This window comes from Dipodomys merriami, unplaced genomic scaffold (genome assembly GCF_024711535.1).
Source record: "Dipodomys merriami isolate MVZ:Mamm:240054 unplaced genomic scaffold, mDipMer1.0.p SCAF_44, whole genome shotgun sequence".
Classification (NCBI taxonomy): domain Eukaryota; kingdom Metazoa; phylum Chordata; class Mammalia; order Rodentia; family Heteromyidae; genus Dipodomys; species Dipodomys merriami.
The window spans coordinates 2,947,004-2,966,823 of NW_027206002.1; the positions used below are offsets into that span (position 1 = coordinate 2,947,004).

General features: G+C 53.4%; 1 protein-coding gene across 3 annotated transcripts; it reads left to right on the top strand.

Moving 5' to 3' along the window:
• Positions 1 to 5,459: 5,459 nt before the first annotated feature.
• Positions 5,460 to 14,654, top strand: N4bp3 (NEDD4 binding protein 3). Of its 3 annotated transcripts, none has more exons than XM_069993784.1 (5): positions 5,460 to 5,680; positions 11,713 to 12,063; positions 12,274 to 12,792; positions 13,342 to 13,596; positions 13,732 to 14,654. In XM_069993784.1, exons 2-5 carry the CDS (start codon positions 11,743 to 11,745, stop codon positions 14,257 to 14,259), a joined length of 1,623 nt encoding a protein of 540 aa, XP_069849885.1. In that variant the 5' UTR covers positions 5,460 to 5,680; positions 11,713 to 11,742; the 3' UTR covers positions 14,260 to 14,654. The 3 variants fall into 3 exon arrangements, with proteins under 3 accessions (XP_069849885.1, XP_069849886.1, XP_069849887.1); XM_069993785.1 differs by having other exon boundaries at positions 11,716 to 12,063; XM_069993786.1 differs by lacking the exon at positions 5,460 to 5,680 and adding an exon at positions 11,135 to 11,172.
• The last annotated feature ends 5,166 nt before the right edge of the window (positions 14,655 to 19,820 follow it).

Sequence of the window (19,820 nt, forward strand, 5' to 3'; positions counted from 1 at the left end):
TGGGGACTGTGACAAGAAAACAAAACAAAACAAAACCCACAAATAAACAGAAAACAGATTAACAAGAGATAAACTGACTCTCAATAGAGAGTCAGGCTGAGTGCTGGTGGCTCATGCCTGTAATCCTAGCTACTCAGGAAGCTGAGATCTGAGGATCATGGTTCAAAGCCAGCCAGGGCAGCAAAGTCCATGAGACTTTTTTTTTTTTTTTGGTTGGTCATGGGGCTTGAACTCTGGGCTTGGGCGCTGTCCCTGTGCTCTTCAGCTTAAGATAAGTGCTCTACCGCTTGAGCACAGCACCACTTCTAGTTTTCTAGTGGTTTATTGGAGATAAAAGTCTCACGGACTGCCGGGCGCTGGTGGCTCTCGCCTGTAATCCTAGCTACTCAGGAGGCTGAGATCTGAGGATCGCGGTTCAAAGCCAGCCCGGGCAGGAGAGACCGTGAGACTCCTATCTCCAATAAAAACCACCAGAAAACCGGAAGTGGCGCTGTAGCTCAAGTGGTAGAGTGCTCGCCTTGAGCTGAAGAGCTGAAGGACAGCGCCCAGGCCCAGAGTTCAAGCCCCACGACCGACAAAAAAAAAAAAAGTCTCACGGACTTTCCTGCACAGGCTGGCTTTGAACTACGATCATCAGATCTCAGCCTCCTAAGTAGCTAGGATTACAGGCCTGAGCCACTGGCGCCCAGTTCCATGAAACTCTTATCTCCAACAAACCACCAGAAAACTAGAAGTGGTGCTGTGGCTCAAGTGATAGAGTTCTAGCCTTGAGCTGAAGAGCTGAGGGACAGTGCCCAGGTGCAGAGTTTAAACCCCAGAACCAACAACAACAACAAAAAAAACAAAAACAGAGAGTCAGAACTGGAGCCTAGAAACGTGGAGATGCTAGGGTGGAAAGGTGTATATGACAGCTAGGTGAGGGAGCAACTGTATGTGAACAGAGTTTTGTAAATCAGAAGTCTCTCAGAAGTGAAGGCATGGTGGTACACCTCTGTAATCCCAGCCCTTCTGGGAGTCTGAGGCAGAAAGAGCCGGAGCTACATAGTTAGGTCTCTTTCTTAAAAAATTAGAAGGCCGGGAATGTGGCTTACAGAAAAAGCTGGAAGGGGTGCTATGGCTCAAGCCTTGAGCAAAAGCAGCTCAGGGGCAGTGCCCAAACCCAGAATTCAAGCCTTAGGACTGGCAATAAAATAAAATAAAAAAAACAAAAAGTCTCTCAACAAAAAGTCATACAGGCTGGGTGCCAGTGGCTCATGCCCATAATCCTAGTTACTTAGGAGGATGAGAGCTGAGAATCTCAGTTCAAAGCCAGACCGGGCAGGAAAGTCAGTGAAACTCTTATCTCCAATTAACTATTAAAAAAAAGTGCCAAAAGTGGAGTTGTGGCTCAAGTGGTAGAGCACCAGACCAAAAAAAAAAAAAAGTCACCCAGGTAACTGGGCATGGTGTTAATCTCTAGTGATTTCCTGAAATCAGTTACTTTCCCCTAGTTAACAAGATTCCCAGGGAGAGGATTCATGATAACTTGAGTTTATGTGGAAGATCCAATAAGGGGAGCTCCAAGAAAGTTTCCCTTGTACCCCCATTCTCTACCTGCCCCAGTCACAGGAATCAGCATAGTCAAGTAGTGTCAGATTTGGGGTGTTTTCCCTGAACTCCTTCAAGGCATTGGGAGAATCTGGATATGAACAGGGCACCATCCCCTGTCTGTTCACAGCCTGCTATCCCTGGAGGTGACAGACAGGTGACCTAGAAAGGAAGTTGCCCTGTGACTATGACCTGGGGCAGTAGAGTGATTCACTTTGCCTTAAGAGTAGAAGGAGGGGCCTTGGGGACAGTGAGTGGCTCCTAATGGGTTATTCTCCCAATGGGCCACTTATAGAGGAAGCCCAGAGACCAGCCTCAGATCCCAGGGGCACTGGGACAGTGACAAGGATGAGCTTGAAGGAGTCACAGGACCAGTCTTGAATCACAGCAGAATGGGGACAGAGGACAGAATGTGTGGGCTAGAAAGTTCCCTCCGGGCAGAGTGGGGATGGACAAGCTGGGTGGAAAGGAGCCCATGGAGATTGCTGCAATGCCCAAGAAACAAGGTAACAAGGCTAGAGATGGTACTCAGAGACATGGGGCAGTTCTTACTCACCGTGGTGGCCTGAACGCACTGCTCCAGCCGCTTCTGGGCAGTAGGGATGTAGGAACTGCCCAGATTCCCCATCCCAATGACAGACTTTTCCCTAGGGGAAAGGGAGAACCACCAATGGACACGAACACTTTGTCAGGCACGGTGCACTTTATAGATAGACACGGGTTCACTGAATTCACCCAAAAGACTTAGGATCCCCTGATAAGAAGGGATAAATGATGATCAGAGAAATTAAATTCTCTAACACAGCCAATTCAGGAAGTAGATGCATCCAGGAGCTCCATTTCACCCCAAGGGCATCACCCTTTGGTATTTGGGCGGTGGTGGTTCCAAGGCACCACTTGGAATTGGAATATAAGGTCAGGGGCTTGAGATCCAGGCAGGGGTGAATAAAGTTCAAGGACTGAACTCTCACCCAGAGGCCAACTCAGAGCTCAGAGCTTGTTTCTGCTCCTGCTAGAGAGGGCTTGGTGGGGAGGAAAGAGTCCTGATTCCCAGCTGGCTTCTGGCTCCCCAACTTGCCCAGCCCAATTTTTAGTGGTTGTTTTAAGACAAAGTCTCCTCACCCAGCTCTGGCTGGCCTTGAACTCCAGACTCAACATATGCCAACAGGCCTAGATCTCCAAGACTTACCTCCCCCACTCCACCCCCCCCCCACTACCCCCTACTCCAGCTCACCTTTCCCTCAAGATCTCAGAAAGGCAGCCCCAGTTGCCTTTTGCCAAGAATAAGCTCTTGGGGGGGCGGGGTGGGGACGGAGCGTGTGTCCTCCTGGGACCTCCGTTTTTCCATTAGAAGAGTCTGAACTGAAGAAACCCAGGGTTCAATGGCTGTCTTCTGATTTACGCTCCAGAAGATGAAGAGCAACGCATGAGGGTTAAATCAGGGAGAAGGGTTAGGGGAGACACTTTCTGGATTAGGGTTGAAGCTAGCTCTTCCCTGGGGCAGCTGTCCCCCTCTGCCTTGCCATTCTCCATCCATGTGACCACGGTGACAACATGAAAGGACTTAGGAAACGTGCATGGGAATGATCCGCCAGGCCGGTTCTCCAGCCTGTGGATGGAAGGGTGCGCTTAAGCACCTAGCTCTCAGAACCTACAGCCTGTGCGAACAGGAAGCCTGGTCCAGGTCCCAGCGGTCTGATCATGTTTCCTTGAATGACATCTGCTAGAAGGGAAGAGTCAGGCTATTATTCTCTTCTGCCCTAGTCCCTCAGCTCTGCAGCCCCAGACTGTTACCTCTTCACTGGGTCTCTTCTGCCTTGTTTTGTCTTCACTGTCTCTGAGTTCCAGAAATTCTAAGTTTTCCCCCCTTTTGCTGGGATATTCTGGGCTATTGAACCCCCCTTCCTCTAACCTTCCCACTGCACTGGTGGGACACTGGATGGGGAAGCAGGGGAGAATTTGGAAAATTCACTGCATTTATAATCATAGAAGGAGTGGAGGAGGGAAGGGAGGCATGTTACTGCCTCCTGAACCTGGCTTGTCATCAGAACTTAGCTTTCACAAGTCTCTCCTCTTACCTCCATTGTCCTCAAAGAACTGGTCTCTGTGTGTGTGTGTGTGTGTGTGTGTGTGTGTGTGTGTGTGTGTGTGTGTGTGTGTGTGTGTGTGTGTGTGTGGTGTGTGTGGTGTGTGTAGGTACTAGGACCTGGGCTTGAACTTAGGATAGCATTTCTGCTCAAGGCTGGTGGTGCTCTACCATTTGAGCCACACCGCTACTTCCAGATTTTTGGTGGTTAATTGGAAATAAGAGTCTCAAGGACTTTTCTGCCAGGGCTGGATTTTAACTCCTATCTTCAGATTTCAGACTCCTGAGTAGCTAGAATTACTGGTCTGAGCTACCAGCACCTTGTTATTGTCTGTAAGTGAAGTATTATTTGTGCCATTTTATTTGAGGATACTGGAAATTGAATCTAGGTGTCCTAAGCACATGCTATAAAACTGAATTACATCCAGAGGGGAAAAGGGTTTACTTGCATAAGCCACATTAAAGGTGTGCAATGCAGTGGCACTTCGTATACAAAATTGTGCAAGCACAGAAACATTCCAAGATGAAGCGTCTCCCCGCCCCCCAAATACAGTAAACAATCACGGCTTATTTCTTCCTCCCTGTGGACTTCTCTGCTCTTTGGAGGAGTCATACCACACCAGATCTTCTTCTGACATGTATGTGTCTTTCACTTGTGACTTCCTTCTTGGAGCATGTGTCTGATTTCATTTCTGGAAGCCTCTCTCCACTTTTCCCTAGTAGTGAGATTTGAAATCAGAACATCCTGCTTGAGTGACCTGGGTCACAGTGCAGTGATTCATGCCTTCAAACCCTAGCCCTCCATTCCTTTCTATGGCTGAATAATATTCCATTGTATGGATAGACCACAGTTCATTTCTGCATTCATCAGTTGTTCCGACAATTCAAGAATGTTTCCTGGGTTTAATCTCCTGTACCAGGAGGAAAAAAAAAACAAAAACAACAAAACAAAACAGAAAAACTGCACACACACACTCACCCCCCCCCCCCCCACAGCAGTTTCCCGTTTTAGGTGCTGTGCACAGTACTGCTCTAATGATCTAATGTACTTGTCTGAGTGAATGTCTGATTTCAGGTCTTCCGAGTGAACACCTAGGAGTGAAATTGCTGGATCACCTGGCAAGGCCACATTTAGCTTTTTTTTTTTTTGGAGGAAAGGGTGTTTTAACTTCCTGGATTTGAATGCCTTTGACTGTCTAGTTCTGACTCAGTTTCCTTCTCTTCCCAAGGTCTGTCTTACACTGGGCCTGTTTAGCTCATTTGCATTATTTGTCTGCTCCTCCTACCCCCTGCTCTGGAATTTAGCTGTCCCTAGAAGCTTCCGGAAAAAAAAAAAAAGAAGAAAAGAAATTTAAAAACCCAAACCCGAATTCAGGTGCAATCTCTCTTTAGGGTTCGGGGTACTTGTTTGGCTCAGCATTGGAAGAGGAAAAAGGGGTTTATCTGAAAGGAAGCGTCAAGGATCAGAGGGGTGGAGAAGAGCGAGGCCAGGAACGGGCAGGCGGTGCGCCCTGTGGGGGGGGTTCTCCGCGGGGCTGGGGGCTGCGGCCGTACCCTGGGTCCCCGCAGATGCGCACCGGGGTGACCGCCGCGCCCCGGGCGCAGCGGGCTGCGCGGCGCGCGCTCCGGAGGCTGCAGCTGGGCTGCAGGCGGAGTCTCGGGGCGGGGTCCGGTTGGATCGCGGGGTGGGCGGGGGTTGCCCCCCGTCCCCGCCCCCCACATCCGGGGGCCGGGCCAGGCCGGGCTTTGGGCTCCCGGCGCCCGGGGTGAGTCAGGCCGGGTTTTCCCTCCTCCTCTAGGACCCGTGCGGCCGAGCGCGTCCCTTCCTCGCCAATCCGGCTCCGGCGCCCGCCCGCCCGCCCGCGGTTTCCCGTGCCCGGGCCACCGCGATCTCGCAGTCCCGGCCCGAGCGGGCACCGTGGAGGAGGGTTCGAATCTGCTCCAGAGATCCGGAGCGCGCGAGGGGCGCGGACGGAGCGCAGAGCCGGCGAGCGCGGCGCCAGCATGGTGAGTGCGGCGCGCCACGGGGCCGCGGGGGGCCGGACCCGAGCCCCCGTGCTCCGGGGGCGCCCTGGGCCAGGCTGCAGCCCCCATGCCAGCCAGCCGAGGATCAGGGCTGAGAGGTGGGGTGGGGTGGGGTGGCAGGATGCGCCCAGGTGACCCCCCACCCCCCATATCCCGTTCCCGGGCACCGAGGCTCTGCCAGAGAGTGGGGACCGGTCATCTCTCCTTGGGCTTTCCTTGGAGCATCGCCCCGGTACGCACCCTCAGAGCCTCGGCCGGGCGGGACTGGGTGCCCTTGGCTTTGGCAGGGCATGGTCTCAGGGAGGGGAGGGGGACAGATGTGTCCTCCCCACCCCACCCCGCCCCCCTGGAGCTCCTGGATTTCCTCCCCCCACCCCCCCAGTCGTTCTGGGGGATCCCAGCCACCTCTGTGTGCAGTTCTGTGGGGATGCTGACCTTCCCGGTGAGATCCCTCGCTTGTCCCCGCACCTCAGGATCACCTCTGTCTTTAATTTTGTTTTGAATGTTTTGCCCCAGCCCTTCTGCTCCCTCGCAGCTGTGGACCTGCGGATTGGGGGGGGGGGGACATTCTTAGATCTTGGCGGCAGGCATGTTGTACCAGCCGCTCTGGTCGTAACCTTTGGTCAGTCTAGGATCAGGGTGGGAGTCAGGCTCTTGATTGTATCCAGAAGGACGATGGGGACAACCCCTTCCTCCTAGGAACAACTCGGGCCTGTCTGTCTGTCTGTCTGTCTGTCTGTCCTGGGAGGGAAGGAGGGAAGGAGGTGAGGTGGGAGGCCACCCTGGGTTGGGGTGATCAGCTCCTCCCAGGGCCCTCCCTGACAGGGCTCCTTTGCCTACTGGCTGCGTGTGGGTGTGTATGTGCCAGACTGAATGAACGCGGCCAGCCAGCTCCCGCCACCGCCCAACAGCCAGGCTTCCACTATTTCTTCCTGACCCCCAGGTTGAGAGGTCCCTCCATTCCATCCATACCAGCCTGGCTGCAAATGTCCTTGGGAAACAGCCTGGGGGAGGGGGCTGGGCAGGCTCTGTGTAACAGCATTATGTGTCCAGGGAAGGGAAGGTGACCCCAGGCTGCGACAGCCTCTCTCTCTCAGATCCGAGAGTAGGGAGGTTACATCTCTATAGGGGATCTTGAACAACATGCTTCTGCTTTCTAGGCCTCAGCTTCCCTATTTGTCAAATGGACTGAGGGTCATTATGGCCCTCCCGAGACAGATCTACTGTCTGGTGGTGGTGGTGATGGTGGTGTGTGATTGTGTGACAGGTCTGAAGGGCAATGGCTGAGAACTGACAGCTCTTCATAGGTTATATCCCCTAGGCTGTGTCTCCTCCAGACTCTCCTGCAGGCAGGGCATGCCAACGTCTTCCTCCTCTTTGCAGTCACCCCACTGCCCCCTGTTTTGGAGCCTGGGACATTCCAGTCTCATTCCTCTGGGGCAGCTGCAGTCACACCCCTCAGCAGAGGCCTGATCCTCTCTAGCAGGTGGTAGGACACTCCCTGGGGGGGAGGCCACTGATCTCGGCTAAAACAGTGCTTACACCCATGTAGGACTGGCATGTCCCAGTGGGAGAAGGCTTCTGAGCTGCACATGACTTTGACATTTCCCCTCCTGGTGCTCACTTTCCTCTGTGTGTGTGTGTGTGTGTGTGTGTGTGTGTGTGTGTGTGTGTGTGTGTGTGTGTGTGTGTGTGTGTGTGTGTGTGTGTGTGTGTGTGTGTGTGTGTGTGTGTGTGTGTGTGTGTGTGTGTGTGTGTGTGTGTGTGTGTGCCTGTGCTGGGACTTGAATTCAGGACCTGAGCAATGTCCCTGGGTTCTTCTGCTTCAAGACTGGTGCTCTGTCTTTTAAACCACAACTCCACTTCTGGCTTTTTGGTCATTCATTAGAGATGAGTCTGATGGACTTTCCTGCCCTGGCTGGCTTTGAACCCTGTTTTCTCAGGTCTCAGTCACCTGAGTAGCTAGGATCACAGATGTGAACCACCAGCACTCAGCCTCGGTTTCCTTTTCTGAAGTGAGAGTTGACAGAACGCACATCTGATGTGCCTGGAGCTCAGAAGCAACCAACTCTGGGAGGAGGGTTCAAATCTGTACAAGAGAACTGGTACATAAATGTTTTTCTCTGCTTGGTGGCCAAGGCAGCTCCATTTTCTATTTCCACCAAGGGTTGTTCCAGAAGAGATGCCTTTCTGTGTTTGAGGCTGTCAATACTGCTTGCTAGTCTTGGAGTTAGTGAAGGGGCCCTGTTGGGGCCAGCTGGGGCATGTGGAGAATATGGCTGCCCAAACCTCCCCAGCTGAGTGATTGTGGGTTTTCACGTTAATGCTGAGAACTGGGGCCCAGGGCAGGTAGTCTGCTTTGAGGAGAGATGCCCAGCTCCTCAGAGGAAGCCCCTGCTCTCTGTTCTGCTGTTTTTCTGTTCTGGGGTCCCAGGGAGGCTACAGGGCACCAAATCCTTTGCAGTCCTGTGTGCACAGCTGCCCCGGCCTGAGCAGGCAATCTCCAGTCTCAGACTTCCAGGCAACGGAAGGAAGGAATGTATGTGTGTGTTGGGGGAGGGGTGGAGGTGGACTGGGTTCTTTAAAAAAAGATTGCCCCCTGATTGAGACCTAGGCCTGATAGAGCTTCCTAGAGAAGCCAGGGGCCTCAGCCTTGCTGGGGAAACCGATAATACAGCTGAGAGGTTGCTAGGAGGGACTGGGGCATGAACCTCTCTCTCTCTCTCTCTCTCTCTCTCTCCCCCATTTTGCCCCCCCCCAACTAGGGCTTAAACTTAGGGTCTTGTACCCTTGATTGGCTTTTTTACTCAAGGCTGTCACTCTACCACTTGAGACACAGCTCCGCTTCTGGCTCTGTGTGTGTATGTGTGTGCGTGCCAGTCCTGAGGCTTGAACTTAGGACCAGGGTACTGTCCCTGAGCTGCTTTTGCTCAAGGCTAGCTCACTACCGCCTTGAACCACAGCTCCATTTCTGCATAGTTTATTAGAGATAAGACTTTCCTGCCCTGGCTGGCTTCAAACATGATCTTCAAATCTCAGCTTCTTTTTATTTTTATTTTTATTTTTTTTTTGGGGTCCGGTCGTGGGGCTTGAACTCTGGGCCTGGGCGCTGTCCCTCAGCTCTTCAGCTCAAGGCTAGCGCTCTACCACTTGAGCCACAGCGCCACTTCCAGCTTTTTTCTTTTTGCTTATGTGGTGCCGAGGAATCGAACCCAGGGCCTCATGCATGCAAGGCAAGCGCTCTATCACTGAGCCACCTTCCCAGCCCCAAATCTCAGCTTCTTGAGTAGCTAGGACTACAGGCTGAGCCACCAGTGCCCTGCCAGTTGCTTCTCTTGATATACTGAAGTGAATATCTGCCCAGAAGAGGGTTGAGGCAGTGTGTTTATGGTGAGGTGGGCAGACCTAGCATCAGTGCTACTTTCCCCACCACTTTTGGCCACAAAGGGCTCAATGGTTCACAAACCCTTTCACTTGTGCAGTCTCTCAATTACAGTTGCCCTATAAGGAAAGCAGGGCAAGATGTGGAAAGTCTGCTTGTGCCTGGGGTGGGTCCCCATGGTGGTGGGGTGGGGGGTGGGCGCTGACTAACCAGAGCCCAGCTTCTCAGCTCTCCCCTCTCTCAGGAAGCAGTGACAGATCAGTGAATGTACTTTCACCATACAGTGCTGTCTTGGTGGGTTGGCTTGTCACCAAAAGGAGGTGTCAGATGGGGAGGAAGGATCACTCAGTTCCAGTTCTTTTTGGCTGTGTGTGACATTTGGGTCCTGCTACACATTTAATAACTGTAGCGTTGGATTCCTTGCTGTCCTCACCCTCACCATTGCTATAGCCTTGAGTTCAATCATGTTGGTGGCTCACGGCTATGATCCTAGCTACTTGTGAGGCTGAGATTTGATGGCCATGGTTTGAAGCCAGTTAAGTCAGGATATTTCTTGAGACTCTTATCTCCAGTTAAGCACCAAAAAGCTGGAAGTGGAGTTGTGGCTCAAGAGGTTGAATGCTAACTTGAGTGGAAAAGTTAAGGGAGGGGCTGGGAAGGTGGCCCAGTGGTAGAGTGCTTGCCTTGCATGCATGAAGCCCTGGGTTCGATTCCTCAGCACCACATAAGCAGAAAAATCTGGAAATGGTGCTATGGCTCAAGGGGTAGAACGCTAGCCTTGAGCTGAAGAGCTAAGGGACAGCGCCCAGGCCCAGAGTTCAGGCAGGCCCCATGACAGACCAAAAAAAAAAAAAAAAGTTAAGGGACAGTGTCTCGGTCCTGAGTTCAAGCCCTAGTACTGGGGTACACATGCAAACAGAGAGAGAGAGAGAGAAAGAGAGAAGGAGGGAGGAAGGAGGGAGCCTGTGTTTGTCAGGGACCCAGCATCTATATTCCTTACCTTGATTTGTAAGATATATGAGCTGTGATACCCCCCCGCTAGGGTTTGACTGTTCACAACTCTCCTCCTTTCCTATAAGAAAGTTAACATGGGGGAGCGTTGGAAGGTTATAATATATTGCCCAGGGTGCAATTGAGGGCTGTAGCCTTTGGGGTGGAGGGCCCAGCTACTCTCTCTTCCGGGAAAGCTTTGTCTTTCACCAACACAAAACCTGGAAATGGTTGAGGAAGACGCAGCCTCCTAACGGTCATTGTTTGGGGGTGGGAGGGGGTGTCCCGGAAGCATATTGGGTGGGTGGAGGACACCCAGATGCAGCCTCACACAGACTGCCAGGCATCTGTTTGGGCAATGGGAGCAGTTATAAGTGGGTGGAACAGAAGGAGAAAAGGTAGTATTCAATGCATGTAGTTTATACCTACTGTATGGTATGTACTGTATGGGCACTGGGCAGGGCAAGATGCATGAATCAGTGACTCTAGGTACCAGCTCCTACCTTGCAGAGTGTGGGTCCCCGCTCTGGCGGGGAAGATAGTCTTTAAGTCTGGTCACATGGTATGAGTAAGCCTGTCCTGGCCAGACCTGGAATTATCTTACCACGTCATCACCAGTGATAAGCACTATCTTTACCCTTGGATCACCCAAGCTGGCAGAAGTGAGGGGCTTGGCCAAGGTCACACACTGATTAGCTCCACCCTGGGCTGAGATTTGAGGCCCATCCTGCTTGCTGGAAGGCTTTGGTTTAATAGTAATAGTATGCAAAGGCTGGTGAGAATTGGGCCTGTCCTTTCCCACTCCCTCCCACTACTACGCAGACCTGAACACCTGTTCCGGAAACCAGGGCCATTGTTCCTCCCCGTAGGCCCATCCTGTTTGTATCACCATCCTTCCTCCTCTCTGGCCCTTCCTGTTTGTGTCCCTCCCCCTATAGCCCACCCTTACCCCCCCCCCCACTCCACCCATGCCCTGTGTTTCCCTGGAGTGGGGAGCTCTAACCCTTGTCAGGAAGAGAGAGGCAGGCCTGTGGGGTGGTCCTGAAGGAAGAGGAAAGAATAAAGTTCTTTCCCTGCTTTTCCTCCCTGTCCCTCAAACTTGGTGAGGAATCTGACTGGAGAGTGAGAAAGGGCAGGGTCAGATGGAAACTGCCCTCCTTCTAAGATTTAAGCCCATTTGGTAGTGTATTTGACAGGCAGATGGCTTTGGGGCCTGTGTTCAGTTATTTGTTTGTTTATTTTCCTTTGTGCTGGTACTGGGGTTTGAAATCAGAGCTTCGATGTTGTCTCTGAGGATTTTTTGCTCAAGGTCTACCACTTCTGCCTTTTTTGGTGGTTCACTGGAGATCTGAGTCTTGGGGGGGCCTTTCTGCCAGGGTTGGCTTTGAACTGTGAGCCTCAGATCTCAGCCTCCTGAGTAGCTAGGATTACAGACCTGAGCCACAGAAGCCTGGCCTGTACTTCTTTCTCTTGCCAGTCTAAATCCTATCCTGACATTCTCTCTGTCACCCAGGACATCTGCCCACATCTGCTTCTCTTGTGCCTGATAGGAGGAGTTAAGAGAGGCAAGAGCTTGGTTTGAGATCATTCAGGAAGGCTACCGAGTTCCCACCAATCACTAATGGAGACTCTCGATTCCCAGAAGCAGCTGCCTGTGCCCTGTTGAAACTTCATGGCCACAGCCTCAGGCCCAGCTGGCATTGCCATGGGAAGCGTGGGCAGCCTGTTGGAACGGCAAGACTTCACCCCTGAAGAGCTTCGGGCAGCACTCGCCGGGTCCCGGGGTTCACGCCAGCCAGATGGGCTCTTTCGGAAGGGGTTGGGCCAGCGTGAGTTCCTCAGTTACCTGCACCTCCCCAAGAAAGACAGCAAGACTCCCAAGCGGGCACCTCGCAATGAGCCTGCCGATTATGCCACCCTCTACTACCGGGAACATTCTCGGGCTGGTGACTTCAGCAAGACTTCGCTGCCAGAGAGGGGTCGGTTTGACAAGGTATGCCTCTGTCTCTCCACCTTTTCCTCGGGGAGGTTGGGGGGCCGGCAGGTGTGGCCCTCTTTGGAGACTCTGATACTCTGTGGGATGGGGCAAGGTTAGGGCAGAGACTGAGGTGTGGACAGCCTGCCACAGGCTGGCTCAGCGCTGTTACTGAGCAGTCAACAATTCCTCACTCACACTCGCCCTCTCTCTCTTTCTCTCTGCCAGTGCCGGATTCGCCCTTCAGTCTTCAAGCCTTCAGCGGGCACCGGGAAAGGCTTCCTGTCCATGCAGAGCCTGGCTGCCCACAAGGGCCAGAAGCTCTGGCGCAGCAATGGCAGCTTGCACACACTGGCCTGTCACCCACCCCTGAGCCCAGGGCCCCGGGCCAGCCAGGCCCGTGCACAGCTGCTCCATGCCCTCAGCCTAGATGACGCTGGCCCCGAGCCGGAGCCCAGCCTGTCTGACTCCTCCAGTGGGAGTAGCTTTGGCCGAAGTCCTGGCACTGGCCCCAGTCCCTTTAGCTCCTCCCTGAGCCACATCAACCTCCTGGGGGGCTCCCTGGATCGAGCCTCGAGGAGCCCCAAGGAGGCTGGGCCCCTGGCTGTGCTGAGCTGTCTGCCTGAGCCACCACCCCCCTATGAGTTCTCCTGTCCCACCGCTGAGGAGGTGGCTGTAATGCCTGAGGCCTGTGAAGAGCTCAAGAGGGACCTCGGTGACCAGAATGGCTGTAACCCCTTCTCACAGGTGAGGGATCCCCTGCCCTGGGGTTGTCTTCTGTCTCTTGGCATTGGGGTATGGGCTAGACAGGGATCCCCCTGCCAGCTGGATCCTATGGCTCTGCACAGAAGAATAAGGAGGGTGTCACTGCATACTGGTGACTCACACCTGCAGTCTTGACTACTCCGGAGACTGAGATCTGATCCTGTCAGGGTTCAAAGCTAGCTGGGGCAGAAAAGTCCTTGAGACTCCAACCTCAAAACCAGCACACACGCATGCACGCACTCACGCAAATGTCTACCTTTCTCCATATCCCAGATGGCAAGGCTGTTGTGTCAGTGGTAGTCCTTGCCTGAGAGCTGTACAAGAAGGAGGGGGAGTATCTGGAAGGGAGGCATTCTGATTTGAGGAGTATGTGTAGCTGGAGCATTCTGGGTCCAGTGGTTTATGAGACCAGTGGTAACAGCATTGAGCTATGGGATGGTGGAGCCTATAGCATCCAGGGGTAGGGCTTTGTCTGGATAGCTGGCATGGCTGCACTGGCCCCTATCATCCCATGCCCGTTTCCCCTGGCAGGTACTAGAGGAACGACATCGGCTCTGGTTGTCCGAGCTAAAGCGCCTATACGTGGAAAGGCTCCACGAAGTGGCCCAGAAAGCCGAGCGCAGTGAACGCAACCTCCAGCTACAGCTCTTTATGGCCCAGCAGGAGCAACGGCGCCTGCGCAAGGAGCTCCGGGCTCAGCAAGGCCTGACTCCTGAGTCTCGGCCCCCTGGCCCTGTGCCAGAGACTGACCCCAGTGCCCGGCCAGAAGAGGAAGCCCGATGGGAGGTATGAGACCCATTAGAACTCCTGGCCCATTGCCCCCGTCCATCCTCCATCCACCCCTAGTCTCCCAGCCTGAGCTCTCCACCCTGCTTTTTCCTTGGCTCTTGTGCATCCACGCTGTGCATCCTCCACCCCCAGGTCTGCCAGAAGACAGCTGAGATTAGTCTCCTGAAGCAGCAGCTGCGGGAAGCCCAGGCGGAGCTGGCACAGAAGCTGGCTGAGATCTTTAGTCTGAAGACACAACTTCGGAGTAGCCGGGCCCAAACCCAGGCTCAGGATGCAGAGCTGGCCCAGCTGCGGGAGGCTGTGCGCAGTCTGCAGGAGCAGGCCCCTCGGGAGGAAGCCCCAGGCAGCTGTGAGACTGATGACTGCAAGAGCAGGGGGCTCCTGGGGGAGGCCGGAGGCAGTGAGGCCCGAGATGGTGCTGAGCAGCTGCGCGCAGAGCTCCTCCAGGAGCGGCTCCGGGGCCAGGAGCAGGCGCTTCGCTTCGAGCAGGAGCGGCGGACTTGGCAGGAGGAGAAAGAGCGGGTGCTGCGCTACCAGCGGGAGATCCAGGGGGGCTACATGGACATGTACCGCCGGAACCAGGCGCTAGAACAGGAGCTGCGGGTGCTGCGGGAGCCTCCCACACCCTGGAGCCCTCGGCTGGAGTCCTCCAAGATTTGAGAGTAGCAGAGTGAGCAGACAGCAGATGTACTGTCAGAAGAGAGCCCGAGACGCCCTGCTCCTCGCTGATACTAGTCTGGGGCAGTATCTGCAGAGGCCAGCTAGGAGAAGAGAGGAGAGAGGGAAGGAATGCAGAGGAGGGATCCAGTGGGCGGTGGGCTGGATAGGGTGCCAGCTACAGGAACCAGGGTAAGGCCCTCCTGGGCAGAGGAGCACCCAGGCAGAGCCCAGTCCTGCTCCCTAGAGTGGGTGTGGCCCAATGAAGGAGGTTGAGCCCCCCCCAACCCCCACCATGGGACAGGGTAGTTGCAGATGTTGGCTGAGGCTTGCCTTGATTGAAGGAGCCTGGGGTAGGGACATTGGCCTCCTCCAGAATAAAAGCACATTTTCTACAAGGAGACCATGGGTGGTAAGTTAGGGCCTCGAACCAGCCAACTTGAGTGGTAGCTGCTTCCATGGCCGCCATCGTGGTTGTTGTGGCTTGTCGGCAGCTGCCCGTCACGTGTGCTGAGAATGGAAGAAGATGCCACGTGGGCTGAAATTCTTGTCTTCTTTTGTACCAGTGGAATTTTCAGAAGGAAAAATAAATACCAGGGAACTCCAGGAAGACCAAGTGACATGCCAATCAAGGCATTTCAAAGACATGAAGTGTTTATTGGCCGGGGGGCGTGGGGAGGGGACTGATCTAGCCAGGCTCCCCTGCGGGGTTTGGGGCCAGCCCCCACGCAGTTTGCCCTGGAACATCCAAAGGCGTCTGTGGGGCTCCTCTCCTCCAGCTCACCTCCCATCTATCCGGCTGTGGTGTGTGTCTCCCTCTACAAGGGTGGAGGCCATGGGCGCAGTTGCAGGAGAAAGCTCAGTGGGGCAAGTTTGTATATGGGTCATTTGGTAAAGGGTTGCCACCAGAGCAAGAAGAATGAAACATTTTTTCCCACATGTAAGGAGGGCTATGGGTATTTTTATGCAAGGGTGAAAGGGAAGGTGAATTTTACTCTAGAAAATACTGTTCTGGGGAGAAATAGCTCTTCACTTCTCACTGTCATACTGGTATATGCATGCCCTAATGACCTGGGTACTGTCCTTGAGCTTTTTTGCTCAAGACTGGCACTCTACCACTGGAACCACAGCTCCACATCTGGCTTTTGAGTGGTTAATTGGAAGTAAGAATCTCATGGGCTTTTCTGCCTGGTCTTCAGATCACACCCTCCTGAATAGCTAGGATTACAGATGTGAGCTACCAATGCCTAGCTTTCCCTTTGTTTTTTCTTCTTTCTTTCATAGTGCCTTGCTATGTAGCCCTAACAGGCCTTGTAATCTTTCCTTAGCCTCCCAACCAGTTCCCCCATTTCCAGACACAAAGTTTTGCTTCCTTATAGAAGCATCATTGGAATGGTTGCCATACATTGATTGTATGCCAGGCACCTTTATGGGGTCCTTTTGGGCTTGGGGGCACTGGATAAATTTCATGCACTTCCTGCCCCAGGGGAGAACCATAACCATCTCTTAGGTTACTCCCTTCAGCTCTCCTTTGGTTCTTCCAGGCCAGGCCTGCGAGTCCTTTAGGTCCAGCCAGTGGGAGCTGGGGGTATGTATGCATGGCCACTTGAGCGCTATGGCACAGAGGTTGACTTGTCCCTCCTTTTCTTAGGGAGGAGACAGGGGTGTGTGAGTTGTCTGCTTTGTTTATGGCTGTGTGCGTGGCTGGGGTGTGTAGACAAGTGCTTGTGGGTGGTGGGTGTGTCTAAGGGGGTGTGTTTGGGACTCCAGAGTTGGAGGCTAAAAAGACTGCTTCCTGTCCCTCCCTCTGCTCTATCTCTTCCCAACAGCCCCACACCTGAGTAAGACCCACACTTGGATAGATCCTGTGTCTCCGGAAGATCCCACCTAGCCCCCCGACCTGGTCAGAGGAGGGTAAAGGGAAGTGTCTGCCTTCACAAGCCAGTTCCCACCAACCTTGCTCCCCATTCCCATTCATGGGCCCCTTCAAGTCCTAGACCCTCGGACATTCTCCTATAACTGAAGCCAGGTGCTAGCCTGAAGCCTACATCACTCACCACAGCCAGGAGCTGGTCAGGTGGGGTGCCCACGTGCCTTCTAGTGGCTGGGGCCCACCTTTTGGTACACCAGCTCTTCAGAACAGCTCCCCACCCAGCAATTAGGGAGCTGGGCCGGCCAGTACAGCCAGCGGGGAGTGGGTGGGCGGTACCAAAACTTGGCAGTCATGCCAGAAACCAGGGCCAGGCCCAGATGTAGAGGGGGGGGGAGGGCGCCTCAGAGAACCAGATCCTGGTTAGCTCATCTGTGCTGGGCAAACCAGTTCCTTGGTCCCCAAGCAAGCTGGGTGGCTCTGGGGCCAGCTGGTCACAGGTGTCACAGTGGCTACTGTTTGTGGGAAGTCGTCCCTACTGCTCTTACAGCTTCCTTTAGGCTCCACCTTCCCATGGTCTCCTGGCTGACACACCTGGCCCCCGGGCAGGTAGTTCCGTGCAGAAGAAGTATGGCAAACCCTCAACACTGTACAGTTCTCTCTGGCTCTAATCCCTCCTGTTCCAGTCAATCTTTGGACACAGCCGGTCGTGAAGCCTCCAAGGTTCCTGACAGTGGTGCCCCCTTGTGGTGTCAGTGACATAAGCAGGCCTTCAGCTCTCCATCCCTCATCTATCCATTTTGCTATCATGGCTTGAACAGGAGAAGCAGGAACAGGGAGAGGTCAGGCATTGCTTTGTAGCCACTGGAGGGTAGAAGGCATTGGGGTCTTGGGCAGGTCCTGAGGCAGGGAAGGCTGCTGTGGCTCACCTGGGCAGGGCCTTGGTGCACCCTGCCTCTCCCAAGAAGCTCCCCAAACTCGCCTTTCCATCCCCCACTCTGCCTGTAGCCCCCTACGTCTTCAGCTCTTTCTACCGCTACTGTAATTGTTCCTTTGCTTCTGCCTCCCCTGAGCTGTAGGCCTCGCCAAGTCAAGGGCTGTGTCCTTGCCTGTTCTGGCTTCAGTCCCAAAGGCACTGGGGGAAGTAGACATGGGGCTCACCAGACCCCTCTCTCCAATTAGGATGATTGCAAAGTGAGTGGGCAGGAAAGGGGCTGACATGCCAGGCCTATGCCAAGTGTGGGGTCTCCAGAGCCAGTGAGTGGCCCTCACTGCATGGAAATGTACTGAGGGTCTCCCCAGCCAGATGTTCTCTGGTGAGAAGTCATGGTGGTCAACTTCCCCTGGGCCCCTCTGTTCTTATGCTACTGACTTAGAGTGGAAGAGGAAGAGGAAGATTCCAGATGGTGGTCAGGGCCAAGCAGGAGATGATAAGAAGAATCTAGAAGAACCGAGAGAGACTGACATGGGGACAAGTCAGCAGGACACGGGGAAGAAGGGGGGGGAGCTCCTGTGGATCATAAGAAACTTTTTTTTCCCTCCTCACAGGGCTCATGCTTGTGATCCTAGCTACTTAGGAGGCTGAGATCTGAGGATTGAGCTTTGAAGCCAGTCCAGGCAGGAAAATCTTTTGAGACTCTTATCACACACACACACACACACACACACACACACACACACACACACAAAATCCCAGTGAGCAGAGAATAACTAAAGCAAGCATGGGATCAAATTGAAGTAGCTCCAGCACCTTCACACACACACACACACACACACACACACACACACTCTCTCTCTCTCTCTCTCTCTCTCTCTCTCTCTCTCTCTCTCTCTCTCTCTCTCTCTCTCTCTCTCTCTCTCCCAGTGAGCAGAGAATGACTAAAGCAAGCATGAGATCAAACTGAGGTTGACAGTGAAAAGTGGAGTTCAAGGATAGTCACTTAGTGAGGAGACAGAAGATAAAGGTGAACTAAAGTTTGGGTTCAAGGGGCTTTGCTCACATCGCTTGGCAGTGAGGCAGAACAGGGCCCTGGAGAGGAAGTGGGGAAGCCTGGGGCGCTTTCTTAAGCTTGTGAGGTCCTGTCAGCTCCTGCTGGATCCAGTAAGGATCCTTCAACTCTTCGCCCCCACAGCTTCCTCTACAGCTGTGGCAGCCAGGCCACCCAGGTGCAGGCCAGGCATCTGCAGGATGCTCTCAGGCTCTGCGCCGCCCTCTTCCTCTTTCCTGCCAGGTGTCATAATGTTTTTTTTTTTTTTGAGCCGGATTTCCTTTTTCCTCTGAGGAGGAGGTGGTTCAGCATCCTTGTGCACCTACTGTGTTCCAGCTTTGAAGACAAAAGCCCTCTCTGCAAAGGAGCTTTCTATGCTAAATACAGGGGAAGCAGAATTAGGGGCTAGAAGACTGAATCAACAAATAAACACATCATTTCACATGGAGGCTGTAAAGAAAACAAAGCTGGATTGTGCAAGTGCCACAAAGAAAATAAGATTGTGCAAGGGCCGGGGAAGCCGGGCAGAAGTGGGGTGGAGGCGGTGTGAAAGTTTCCAAGGTGGGGGGCAGTTAGAAAGGCCTGGGGTGAGATTGAAAACAGGAGAAAGCCACAGCAAGTCCGCAAAATAGACTTCTTTTGGGGTTGTTTCTTGTCTAAGTCTTTGAAGTCTGGAGGGGCTGGGGGCTTCTTTTATCTCTTTTCTCTAAGATACAGAGAGGCTGCAAAGACCTCACACCTATAATCCTAGCCATTCAGGAGATTGAGATCTGGAGACTGCAGTTCAAAGCCGGCCTAGGCAGGAAAGTCTGTAAGACTCTTATTTCCAATAAATTACTCAGATAAAGCCAGAAGTGGCACAGTGGCTCTAGAGTGCTAGACTTGAGCAAAAAAAGAGGCTCAGGGACAGTGCCCAGGCCCTGAGTTCAAGCCCAGGACTGGCCAAAAACAAAAAAAACAAAAAACAAAAAAACAAAAGGTTAGGGAGAACTGGAGGCCCAGAGACCTGAATTCAAGCTTCAGTATCAGGGGGAAAAAGAAGAGGCTGGATCCTAAATGCACTCGTTTCTTAGGTTTGTTGGGCAGATGTATAACCACTACCTCCTTTCAGGAGTTATATATCTATCTGCTCCTATGGAGTGTAGCAGGGCAGGGGCTGCCCTTCCTAACCCTGCTCCACTCCTGCAGGACCTAATTCTGCAATTCAATATGTAGTGGGCAGAATTAAGGTTTGGATTTAGGGATTCCACAAGAACTTTGAAGCATTTACATAGAAGGGAAAGCCTCTATGTAGTGCTGTTTAGGATGTTTCAAGTTACTATTTTTTATTTTTATTTTTCGGTGCTGGGGATACCAGGGCCTTGCCCTACCACTGAGGTAGTCTAAATTTGAATAAGAAGGGAAAATTGTGACTGGGAGACTCCAGCCAGGGAGACTGAGAAGAAGAGCCAGAGGTTCAGTCCTACTGATTCCCGCCGACTGCCAGGCTCTGGGCGGGGCCACAGCGATTGGTCCACTAGGCGCCACGAGGGCGTGGCCATGGAGAGAGAAGGCGGGACTTTGCTATTTGTCCCGCCCCTTTGGGCGACTCCATTTGGCACCTGGGGGAAGCCGACGGCCACCCCTCTAGGAAACCGAGAATGGACGAGTCCGGCTGAAAGGCGCAACCGCTGCTTCTTCCGCTTCCGATGACAGCAGCGCCGGAA